Source organism: Scardinius erythrophthalmus, assembly GCF_964197995.2.
Source record: "Scardinius erythrophthalmus genome assembly, chromosome: 14".
Lineage (NCBI taxonomy): Eukaryota > Metazoa > Chordata > Actinopteri > Cypriniformes > Leuciscidae > Scardinius > Scardinius erythrophthalmus.
The window spans coordinates 11,255,271-11,268,461 of record NC_138234.1 but is presented as its reverse complement, the minus strand read 5'-3'; the positions used below and the strand labels follow the sequence as shown (position 1 = coordinate 11,268,461).

Below are 13,191 nucleotides of genomic sequence, written 5' to 3'. Positions count from 1 at the left end.
TTCGAGTTTTTTTTCGGGTGAACAGGTTTGTTATTTAAAACAAACTGAAACTTGAATCAACGAAAAAAAGAATATTACAGTATAAATTACTGACTGTGAAAAACATTAACTATGGTAGTTAGCAGTAATGCCGCCTTTATTCGTTATATTTTTTTAAGTACGTGCATTGTTAGATATCATCATCATCTGTGCCTTCTCTAACGTTACTTTACTCAATAGCTGATATTCATCAAAGAGCCTGTTTAACTTACTATGAATAGAATAGATAAATAGATATAACTATAAATGTTCTACTGTCTATATAATAAAGTTCACAGCAAAGCAATGAAAAAAAAAAGCTTGTAATTAAGACCGTAACATTGACTTACCTGTCGAGAAGAAAGCAGGCAACTTCAGCATCTCTTTTGAAAGCTTTCTCCTGCATTAGCTATCCCGACATTAACCCTTGTTTTTGTAATCTCCGGTCACATTTCCTTTTACGGTCTATTTTGGACTTTTTCGATGACGAGGACTCCTTATCCTGTGACTCATATGTATGTATGAATGAACGGTGTATAAATAACCGTACAGTGCAGCCTTTTAAACTTGCCGCGGCAGTGACAAGCGCCTCTCAACTGCTCTGCTCCTCCGCTTCTGCTGGCTTCAGTCATGTGACGCTGGCTCTGAACGAAACGCGTTGTGGAAACGCGTTGGCCTAGTACTTTTTGTCCCTCTCTGCTATTATAGTTTTTCAAGATGGCGGAACTACATGGAAGCCTCCGTGGACCTACCCGTCCCATGTATATAAAGATAATAAATTCTTCGTTTACGAGGATTAGTCTGATCATTGGCATAGGTATTTGTACACCATTGAGGGCATATTTATGAATAAAAATATTGATTTTAGATAATAAAATAGGCCTACCTAAAAAGCTACTTATTGTCCCTTTAAGCCTAACAATGTTTTATAGTGCGCTGTCCCCATTGTTTTTTTGTTTTGTTTTTGGTGAGCGTAGGCTACTCCTGATTTTGTTAGTCATCTCATCTCTTATATGCTGTGTATGATCATATCCTGCCCTATTCATGGTAGCCTACTCGCGGACATTGCGTCATCAATGTTATCAATTGCGTCATCAAGGGGCCCGCCTTGATAATCCTACTTAAGGGCCCGGTGTTGGCTCGTTACGCCACTGGATATAATTGTCTAAACTCCTTATCAAAATTAAATATTTACAACAAATCTGACACATATATATGGGCACACTTTGAGTACTACTAATAAAAGTGGTGGAGATCAGGCAAGACTATAAGAAGACTAGGCAAAAGGTGCTATAACTGTAAAAACGCTTTAAAGAGCATCTTGCAGGTTAGAAGACACAACAAGTCAATGTATAGAAAAATAATGTAGGAACTAGATTTTCTTAAAATTTTTTTTATAAATACGCTAGTGGCTTCTGGAGTTGTTTTTGTGAGAAAATGTTACTTCCGCATCTGAAAATGGGCGTGACGGGCGAGAGTCGTGACGTAGCGCGAGGGAGAGCGGTCGATTCAAACAACAGGGAAAAATGGATCGCAATGACATTTCGGACGCTGAGGAAATTGTTGATGGACCACAGCCAGGGTTCGAATTACGTGGGAGCCAGTGGGAGCTGAGCTCCCATAGAGAGAGGATGAGCTCCCATGAAAGCAGTAAAATCATACACCTGTGGGGGTCTCTAAAAATCATCAGCACCATTATTTTCAATTACAAATAAAGCACTTTTTCCTTCGGACTCAGATTGTCATCACACTACATCCTTATGCTTAAATCAAGTGATCAAAGTGCTCGTTGCCGCTGCGATCAGTAGCGCGGATACTGTGTTTGTTTGTGGCTCGCGCACAGTCTTCACTCATTTCAATCCGTTGTGGAGACTCCCTATTCGTTCCAGTGAAATTACAAAACAAAATGCACACAAACGTGTCTGTCTCTGCCTGATATACAACCACTGATAAACATAATCGGATTTGATAAAAAGAAAAAAAAATATATATATATGAGTACGGATTCGAACCCAGAACCTCTGACACGCTTGGCAAAAGTTCTACCACTGGACCACTTAAGTATACACTTAAACCTGTCGGATCTATTAATTTACTCACGTGAAAATTCTACAACTCACAACATCTTAGACCTCATCAAACGACAAATTAAACCAAATGTACTATTTAAATTGAATTGTGTTACCAACGCTTTTTTTTTTTTTATTAAATTTGTATTATATTTACAAATTTTTATATTTTTATATTACATTATTAAGCTATAAGTCTGCTCATAGGCTACTTTTTTTTTTTTTTTTTTTTTTTTTTTTTTAAAGAGACCCCCACAAAGATGAAATCATAATTCGAACCCTGACCACAGCCATACAATTATGAGCCTGCTAGGCTGCCAAGAGAGCAGGGACAGGCCAGGATTAATGTTAGACAGAACATATTGGAACTTACAATAACAGAAACTAAGCTTTGATCAGGCGTTTGTCATGCTCATTAATATCCGCCCAGACTAACGTTACGTGATATAACTTAGCGGTTTCTCATCGAGAGACAGAGAGATATTTATTCCTGATAATTTTTTTGGTCCATAGGTGCTTGTGTGGGAAATGCGAGGCAATGTTTACAGCTGAGGAAAGTCAGTGTCGCAGGGAGGTGGATGCATACAGCTGGGCCTTAGTGGAAAATGCCAAACTTCCATGGTTGCAGTTAGTGTTACTACAGTAAAGCCATGGTGAATGTTGCTGATCTGTGGACACTGGATAGTTCGTTCATTCATTGCACAATGTTTATTCCTGGTTTCCACGTCAGCGCTGTTTGATCCGTTAATAACGGAGAAATGTGAATATTTCTCACTAGATCTCGCAGCGATGTTATTACTTCAGTGGCGAATTCAAATGCTTTATTTACTGGATCTCGCAGTTACAGTGTTGCTTGATGAGGCTCGCGCTGCACTGGTCCAAACTGATAAACGGTCCACATAAACACAACAACGAGTAGCTCAGTTTCGTTCCGCTTACATTGCGTTTGCCAGTTGATGTTGTGTTCGCGCCTACATCCGGCAGGAGAACCCGAAGATGCGTGCACTGAAGGAACCGCACCAGCTCTGAGTCTCACCCGGTTCTTACTTCGGTATCCCATGTTGAACTCCATCATATCGCAGGGACGATAATCCTCCGAACTGAAGTGAACGCTACACACGACCGCGTTTTCCGAAGCCGACGCGGAAGAGAAATCCCGTCTCTTCACCTGCACAAACCGCACCCAGGCACGAAAGATAGCACCGTCCTTTTTCTTGTTAGGAAACCGGTGGACTCGATGTCCTGACAGGCTGGAGTTTTTGCAAGCTCCACAAACACAAAAATTTACCATGACGATGATAAATTGAAATACAAAACCTACTGAAAACACACTGACTCACGACCGCTCTTACTGAATACCAGCCTATTCTGCACTGAGCTGCGGCAGAGCACAGCACGTGTCTCCCTCGTGTGACGTAAAATGACGCGATGTTGAAAAAAAGCGATTTGTACGAGCAGGCAAAGAAACGCTCACTTTATCTACTAAATTGGTGTCCTTATGTCGTTTTAAAACATTTTAAATCCTGCATTATCTTTTCATATGGTATTTTCATACATGGTTATATATTCATTTAAAAAAATTTTTTACATGCAAGATGCTCTTTAAAACCATATATTTCCTATGGTAAACTGCCTGTATTGGCTGTAAATTGACTTTTTCATCTATGATGGCAGTTGTTAAATGCTTGCTAAATAAAACTCAATGTCTTTTGATGCTTGTGTGCTTAAAGGCCTTAAAGGCCTTAACTGCTTGAACCCCGATAAATGCTGCTTGCAGCTTTAATTATTATTATTATTATCATTATTATCATTACTATTATTCATACTTGTACATACTTGTATTCATACTTGTACAGATGTACCATAAATATTAAACAAGCAAATGATCCAACAAGCCGTAATACATTGTATTGTCATTCTAAATATTACAGGCTATTTAATATAGTAAAAAACATAAATGCATTAATTACAGATATGAACTCAAAGCGGACAGGTTTCCAAAAACAACATATCATATACGCCTTCATAAAGGAGTTTACTTTTAAAGGAGAACTCCGGTCAATTTTAACATTGAGCTCATTTTTTTGTACATTTGGAGTTCTGTCAATACAGAGAACAATGACAAAAATCGGTGTTGCCTACACCGAGTTATTCTATTTTAAAAATTTGCACCCTGTTGACTTCAATGGGGCAAGTTTTAAACCTGCTTTTAGCCTCTTAACATCCTTGATGTGTCATTACAAGTGCACAGAAAATGTGAGTGATTCCTTCAGAGTGAACATGAGTGAATCTGACTGCAGTAGATGTGAAAGATATGTATTAAATGATGTTATTTAAGCCAGCGCAAATACCTGTGTTTACATCCTGTTTTCGGTTGAAGTCCAAAGTAGTCGATTGCCGAGTTCACGCGCGTGATCATAGCTAACTAAACCTATGCGCGTGAACTCGGCCATCGACTACTTTGGACTTCAACCGAAAACAGGATGTTATGGTGCGTTCAAGTCCTCCTGGGAATTTCGTACGTACGAGGTGGGAAGTCGTGTTGACGACGTGAGGTGCGTTCAAGTCAGTTTCGTCGGAGCAAGATGGTGGTGTACCTTCTTTTAATGAATAACACGAAAATATAGCAAGTTTTGTTAACTCTGCTTATAGAAAATGAAGAACAAAGAATGCGCATCGGGTGTGTTTTTCTTTTTATGTTTTTAATTAACTTATGAGGCCAATGTAAATTAACTGTATCATTATATAATTAGTATATACATATAATTGTTATATTACAAGTAGGCTATATCATATTTTGTGCAGAGAGCTTACTTTGTTATAAATGAAAAAGCCTTACAATGTCACTGCAATACCTGTAAGTATTGTGATATATTTTACTATCACTTTGCTCAACTACAGACGTTGCATTCATTGATTCCGCCATGTTTCTCACTGACACGCCCCCAACTCGTACAGATCGGGGCTTAAAGAAAATCCCGAGCTCCCCACTGGTATTTACGACATTGTGGTGGCGTTCATGTGCATTCAACTCGTAAATACGATCTATACGAGATGACTTGAACGCACCATAAACACAGGTATTTGTGCTCGTGTTCACTCTGAAGGAATCACTCACATATTCTGTGCACTTGTATGACACATCAAGGATGTTAAGAGGCTAAAAGCAGGTTTAGTACTTGCCCCATTGAAGTCAACAGGGTGCCAATTTTAAAAATAGAATAACTCGGTGTAGGCAACACCGATTTTTGTCGTTGTTCTCTGTATTGACAGCACTCCAAATGTACAAAAAAATGAGCTCAATGTTAAAATTGACCGGAGTTCTCCTTTAAGATTAACTTTGACCCTGTTCTTTAATGTGAAGGAACGCAATTCAGAATCAATGTATAAAGTTACATATTTATTAAAAACAAATACCTGATAATTATTGCAGATTGAATGTGCAAGTTTATTTGTGGATACACTTCTGATGTGAATCATTAAAAATGTATTTGTATTTGAAGATTAAGAAAACAGAGATTTACAGAAATATATGTACATTCACTGTAGAGATGCAGAGACATTTCCCAATATTCGTGATTCGTCTGGTACATACAGATTAGACGTTGTTCAGTCTGATCTTATAAAAATACCTGCTAAACACACAGAAGTGTTGATGTGGTGTGTGAATCCTCCCACGACACAGTTTGACCCTCGTAGTTTCACAACCCCGCATTTTCATGATGTACTATTATAGTTCATCTCAACTTTAACTGTTCTTAATAGTCAATATATTCCTTATTTTTGTCATTTAACTTGCTTTTTGTAAGGTACAAAAAGTTTCAAATGGTACCTTATTTAGGGGGTGCATATTAGTACGTATTAGGCGCTCTCACACCAGGTAGTTCTAGAAAATAGTTCCCCGAGTACTAAATGTTCCCAAAGCTATAGGGCAATTGGCACCCAATCCATAAGGGTGGTTCCCTGCGCTTGTTGTTGTGACTTTTATTTTGACAGCGCTGAGAACACCAGAGCCTGATAACACAGCACTCTTATTCTCCGTCTTTAGTTTACAATCTGTTTAAAAGCCATGACTAATACGTTATTATTAGATAGAACTGTTATACAAAGAAAGTAGACAGTATATGAAAAAGTCTTAGCATTTCCTGTGTGGTTGATATCCAGTGTCGCTAACTGATCATGTTTCGTTTGGTCCCCTCAACGTTGCGTTGGATTTCCTCTTATAGTTATAAGGTTGAGAGGTCGATTTATCACTGTTTTCCATGTTCATAGAGTTAGTTAGTGTTGTAAATATATAGGCTACAAACTGTGGCTGCATCTGAAAACCTAGACAGTGACTTGTTGCCTCCCTGCCCTGTCAGACAATGACCTAGCAGACAGCGTTTACACATAAAGATACCTCACCAAACTGATTTCAGAGGCAGCATAACGATTTAATGATTGATGACAAAATAGAGAGAGCTTTGGTGACAACAAATTGAATATTTTGATTACTACAATACTAACTTCTCGCTAGAAATGTCATCAAAAGAGGGAAAAGTTGGTCAAAATGTACACTTTACACACAAACTGACCTCCAACCTCAAATTTCAAACGCCTTCTTTATTTAACTGTCACAGAAAGGAATGCAGAGGATTGTGGGATATCAAAGCCAGTGAAGGATACATCTATGCTGCCTTCAAAAATCAATCGGATGAAGGATGAAGACAGGAAAATGACACGGCCATTGGATTCGGGCCTTGTTACCTTCCTACCTCCCTATCCTGTCTGTGATTTTTCAAATTTCGGATGCAGCCTGTGTGTTTTCACCAAGTGATCTTGGCGACCTTCCTGTCTCTCTCCTGAATCCAACACAGAAGTGACTAAAACAGCAATTCATTGTCTGGCCACTAGGGACAGGCTCCAAAAGAGAGCCATGTTAAAATGTCCAACTTTATGGCAGAAAATTTCAGTTTAAAATTCTGAACAGAGACTGAATACAAGGTTAGTAGATTTCACAATATTCATGATTAATTTCACACATAACAGTAGATGAAAATAATCTCATTTGAACAGATACTGTCAGGAAAAAAGGTACAAAAGCTGTGACTGGAGCGAGACCCTTTCACTTATTAATCCCTAAAGGATGCCTATTAGTATCTTAAGGGTACATATTAGTACTTAAGTTATTATATCACTTTTGAAAGTGTGTCACCTCAGTGACAGCTTTTGTACCTTTTTTTCTGAGTGTGTAGCAGCCACTGTATCACCATCAAAACATAAAAATGTTTTTATAACTTACCAATCAAACGGCACCAGCACAGACAGAACAAAACGCATGTGAAAAACGTGTGAAACATTTTATTAAGTAGTTCAGTGTGTGATGAAACTATCCACTGGAAACACTCAGTCTATATGTGTGAATCCTCCCACGACACAGTTTGGCCCTCCTAGTTTCACTCGCTGCATTTGCACATGAAATAATGTTATAGTTTATCTGGCCTTATCAAGAATTAAACTGTTCTTAATGGGTGAGATATTCTTTATGTTTATCATTTAACATACTTTTTGAAAAGTAGTTGTAACTGTGTTAAATGGCTAAGAGCATAACTTATTTTAAAATGGTTGCGTATATATTTATTCAGTTCTTAAATTTAGTGTATGAATAAAAATAAAGTACAAAGTTAAAAGCGTATCTGATCTCATAGTTTTACTGACATTCAGCTTCTGACTCAAACTGAAACCTGTTGTGGGTTATTTCTGTCTTCTTTTGTGGTTTGATCATTTGGTTGGACGGACATTGTGTGTGTTTGTGTTTGTGTTTGTAGGTGAGGAGTTTCTTCCTGTCCTGCTTATACGAACAGCTTTAAACTTTAATCTACAGAAACACGATGAGAAACTGTTTCACACAGAGACAGGAAAACACAATGATATTTAACACTGCCATTCACAAGTTTAATCTGTAAAAGTTATTTATTCTTTTGTTTAAAAAAAAAAACAATTTTATTTCAATTTGGTAAAGAATAAAACATTTACATTCTAGAGATTGTACTGTGATGCTTAGAAATCAGGATGTGAGTTGAATGTGCATTAAGTTGTTCAAGATCATGAGACATGTTTGTCTGAGAGTGAAAGTATGAATCGATGATGATCTTCTGCTGTTTGTTTGCATATGTTACATTTACAGACTGAAGCTGGATCATCAGACTGGATCTCTGACCATCACAAACACCAGAAACACAGACTAACAAGAAAGCAAGAAAAGACAATAAAAAATAAAATAAAAAGTCTAACTAAAAGTATTGTTTCGTTATTTATGTTACGATCCCTGGTCTAGGTCAGGGATGTAACAAACAACGAAACAATACTTTTAGTTAGACTTTTTTTATTGTCTTTTCTTGCTCTCTTGTTTGTCTTCAGAGCGGTGTACTTCAAATTTTTACAAAACAATCTCTTGAAAAGAAAGAATCAAACAAACAAACAAAGAAAAGATTTGAAGCAAAAATCTTCAGGGGTGAGCTAATGCCAAAACAATAAACAAACAGAAATTTACTCTCCCACAAAAAAACTAACTTCCCTATGAATCATAAAATGAAAGAAACAAAACACACAATAACGTACCCTATCTCCTTATTTAACCAAAACGGGAGAAAAAGTAACGGCCTTTTGGCCTACAAAGAAAAACAAGGCACTCACCCCCTACTGCTTCACACAACAAGTACACTTTTACAGGTGGGATCGTTAAGGCCTTGATGTTTTTAGGAACAGATTACAAGTGGCTAACAGCACTCTGTTAACATACAAAGGAGCACAGCAATCACAATCTATTATGCTACATGTTCACCAGCTAACACACAGTACAACAACAAGTGCAGTCAAAGAGGAAGAGAGCTCCATTCAGAGGAATTCTTGGGAATTTATAGTCCAGGCCTCTTCTCTGGTCCAACCAGCAGTAGCTTCTCATTATGTCCAGGACCAATCCTAAAGGAGGAGAAGGGAGGAGAAGACAGCAGAAACCACAACAGACAAAACATAGCTGCATTACGTCACAAACGTAACACTATACTCTGTGTTCCCAGAATGTGTCTTTGACATTTCAGCTCAAAATACCCCACAGATCAGGTATTGCAGCTGATTAAATTTGCCCTTTTTTGGGTGTGAGCAAAAACGTGCCATTTTCGCGTGTGTCCCTTTAAATGTAAATGAGCTGCTGCTCCTCGCCTCCGTTCAGAAGTGTGTTGATCCTTTACACAAGCTTCGGATTCTCCAGCAATGACAAAACACACAAATAATCTCACTTATCCAAAATCTCAGAGATAACCAGTAGCGAGTGCAGCCTTACAGAGAGACTCAGGAAGAGGTTTAACTTTTAGACGCACCTGGACATTTCTGAATGGTTAGTGGATACATTTATGTAGTTGTTGTGGAGTTACATTGATTCATCTCATCGACTTGCATGTACCGTCATTTTTTACTTTTACACAAGTCAATTTTCACGTTTTCTGGGTTGGTAGATGCCCCCGGGGACCAGATTATAGCACTTAAATGATATTTACCCTTTAAGGAATGTTAAAATCCAACAATACAGTGTTGGACGCACATCCTGATGGGTCACACATATCATCACTATAATAGTGTTTCCTGTTGAGTTCACAGTGATGATGCTGTTCTTCAAAAACACACCAGTTGGAGCCATTAATCAGTTCAATATCATATAAATATCATACAACTAATGATTAATGCATAAAAATATCAAGTATCAAACATATCAAAGGACCTCAACTTTTGACCTTTACTCAAATTAACTAGCCATTCAACTGTGTGTTGAGCGTATAGGACTTGATACTTTAGTGCAATCCCTTAAAATAATCAGCACTTTCTTAACATCTTGAGTGGGGGGTAATCACTTCATTTGGGTCATCAGGTTGGCACCCTTCTTCTTTAGTGTTCTCTTTCGTAAGGGAACTCCCGCTGCATCGATACTCGATGCTTTGGGGAATGCCCTCGGCATGACGCGTCTGAAGTCTGTAATGGAACTATTCCAATCTTGATTGGTGCTGTGTCTTTCGTCACTCGTGACGTTGCATGTGACGGTGATCCGGAAGCTATAAAATGACCCTGGCATATAATACTGAGACGGTTGCGACCCTTTCTCAGTGTTTATTAACCAGCTCCACTGGTCTCACGCACGGTTTGGAAGCCCGCGGTGCGGCTTCTTCCGACTGTGTTAAAGACACAACGTTTGATTTATCTGGCTCCGAGGAGTTAGATATTATCAACACTGAATCACGTGGATATGGGGATTCGCCACTCCATATTCCCGTTATTGAGGAGTTGCTGGAGGTTTTAACCAGGGCAGTGGTTAAATAAAATGTTGAATGGCCATATAATAAGCAGGAAGCGACTAAGAAAAATAAAATGGATGAGCGCTTCCTGCAGACCCAGTCACAATCTTCGTGTCAGAGCCTTCCCTTTTTCACTGATCTCCATACTGAGGTATCAAGATCGTGGAAAAATCCATGTTCATCTCAATTATTGGACAATGTATATATTTACTCATCCATTAGGGAATCTAATGAGAATGGTTATGAGGTGATGCCTTGGGTTGAGGAATATTTAGCTAAATATTTTCTCCCCGACATTGCGTCATATGCGACATAGCTCAGACACTTCCCTCCAAATCTTGTACATCGAATTTGTTAGGGAAAGCATATATAGCGGTGGGTCGAGCCGGTGCATGCCTACACACGATGGGGTTATTACAGGCATACCAGGCTGACCTCCTCAAAGAGGTGGATGATAACTGGGAGGTCTCACTCAACGGTATTACTGAATTTCATAGAGTAGCTGACTTATCTCTCCGTATTATTAAAGAGACGGCCCGTGCAATTGGCCGTTCTATGGCAGCACTAGTCATCTCAGAGAGACATTTATGGATTAATCGCTTGGGGATCGGGGAGAAAGACAGGGCTTTCCTTCTTGATGCCCCCCTTTCGCCTTCTGGCCTCTTTGGCGACGCGGCAAGAACCGTTGTCGAGAGGCTTCAGGAGGCAGAGCGACAATCAGCTATCCCCAGTTGTCAGTCCAGGTCTCATGGGGTTGCTGCCAGGGGCAGACTCATGGGACAGCCGCCAGCTCCTTATATTTTGAGAAGGTTTCCTCTCGTGCCCCCCCGTATAAGGCTTGGGGCCAGAATAAACATTTTCGCATGAAGCCCTCTATACCGAAGACAGGTCTGAGGACTGTCTCTCGGGCTAAGATGGCTTCAACTAAGAGGTCTTGTCGTAACACGCGGACCCTTATGGGCGTTCCCCCAGGAGAGCGAGTACAGGAGTCTCGACCCCTTATGCAGCCCTTAGGAAATCGATGTTTGCTTCCCGCCGCCGATGGCGCTTCGGGACACATCGGCTTCCAGCGAACACAAATCGCAGTATCTGCCCGAAAACGTTGCAGCCCTGTCGAGTTCGCCGCCTCTCAGGAGGTCTGTAGAGAGCATATTTTGGTTAGTTCCTGCCAGTTAGCTGCTTCAGGTGACCGAAGCCATTCGGAAATTTATAGCCGAGGCCAGTCTCGAGGGACTGATCCCCATAATGGCATATTTAGACACCCCGAGGGGTCTTCAAAATATAGCCTAGGGGGTCCTGCTTACAGTGGAGCTAATATACAAATATTCTCTACTAAGGGTGGTTCACATGTCGGCCAGCCCCGAGCAGGGTCGGTTCTTGGAACAGGAAGTCTAGTCCCTCTTAACACAGGAAACCTCAAAGTGGGCTCTTCCTTGGTTACGGGAGCCCGGGTTCTACAGCCGGTACTTCATAGTTCCTGTGAGGGGAGGGGAGTTAGGCCTTGTTTCGGATCTCATGGTAGTGGATCAACCTCCGAGGGGGTTCAGATTCAAGATACCGACTGTCAGTCAGACCAGCTCCGAGGACTGGTCTGTCGTGATAGATCCACAAGCTCCTTAACTCCTCATTCCCTTCTAACCCCATCACAGGAAGTTTCCGAGATCCGCTTTTGGGGGAAAAGCACATCAGTTCTGGATTCTTCCATTCGGCCTAGTATTGTATCCCCTATGCTGTCCTAGCTCCATGGAGTCTTCAGGGCATCCTCATTCCCGTCCATTGACTACTAGAGCAGACGGTTCAACACCGAGGTCTTGTTCTGAGTCTCGTGAGGAGCTCGGGAATATGGCTCAGAGTGGCCAACAGACGGATATTCTGCCCCGGTTCCATCAGCATGTCTCCATAGCAACCCGGGGAAACAACATGCTGGACCGTGTGTATACTAACAGACGGGAAGCATACAGAGCGGTGCCCTGCCCCCACCTGGGCTTCTCTGACCACATTTCCATCCTGCTGAATCCTGCTCATCGTCCTTTGCTGAAAGACACCAAGCCATCACGGTGTTGCCAAGTGGAGCTGACTTCATGCTCCAGGACTGCTTTGAGCGCACCAACTGTCAGATCTTCAGAGAAGCGGCAACCAGCGTTGGTGGGGTGGACCTGGAGGAATATGCATCATCTGTTTGTGGCTACATCAGTAAATGTATTGATAATGTAACTACTACCAGGAAGATCACCATCTGTCCAAATCAGAAACCCTGGCTGAATGGAGAGGTGCAGTGTCTTCTGAAGGCACGGGACTTAGCCTTTAGGACAGGAGACGCACTTTCACTGAGAACGGCGAAGAGGGAATTAGAGGTCAGGATCAAGAGGGCAAAGGTTAAGTATGCACACAAAATACAGGGTCACTTTTGCACCAATGACCCCCGTAGCAGGTGGAAGGGCATCAAGAGCATCCGTGAGTACAGCAAAAGAGATGCTGTTTGCCCTCAGGATCCATCTCTTCTCGATGCCCTGAATACATTTTAGGCCTCAACAGCCTTCCCTCTGTTGAGGACATTTACACCAGCAGGTGCAGAAGCAGAGCATCCTGTATTATGAAGGATCCCACTCACCCGGCAAACAAACTCTTCGATCCCCTCCCCTCAGGAAGCGTTAAAGCCAGAACTAAAAGACTCAAATGCAGCTTATTTCCAGAGGCTCTGAGACTCATGGATTCCCTGCCTTAGGGGTTGATCTCTCCTTATAATTTATACCTCATAAAGGGATAGTTCGCCCAAAAAT

At 40.7% G+C, this 13,191-nt stretch overlaps 1 protein-coding gene across 1 annotated transcript in view; it reads right to left on the bottom strand.

The window, feature by feature from the left end:
* Positions 1–12,436, bottom strand: part of LOC308702127 (uncharacterized protein) — a gene marked incomplete at its 5' end in the record, with an annotated part of 37,669 nt that extends 25,233 nt beyond the window's left edge. The window contains 2 exons of the mRNA XM_081384795.1: positions 3,124–3,255; positions 12,392–12,436. Of these exons, the coding sequence (XP_081240921.1) occupies positions 3,124–3,255; positions 12,392–12,436 (177 nt within the window). The remainder of the gene's footprint in view (positions 1–3,123; positions 3,256–12,391) is intronic.
* Between the last annotated feature and the right edge of the window lie 755 nt (positions 12,437–13,191).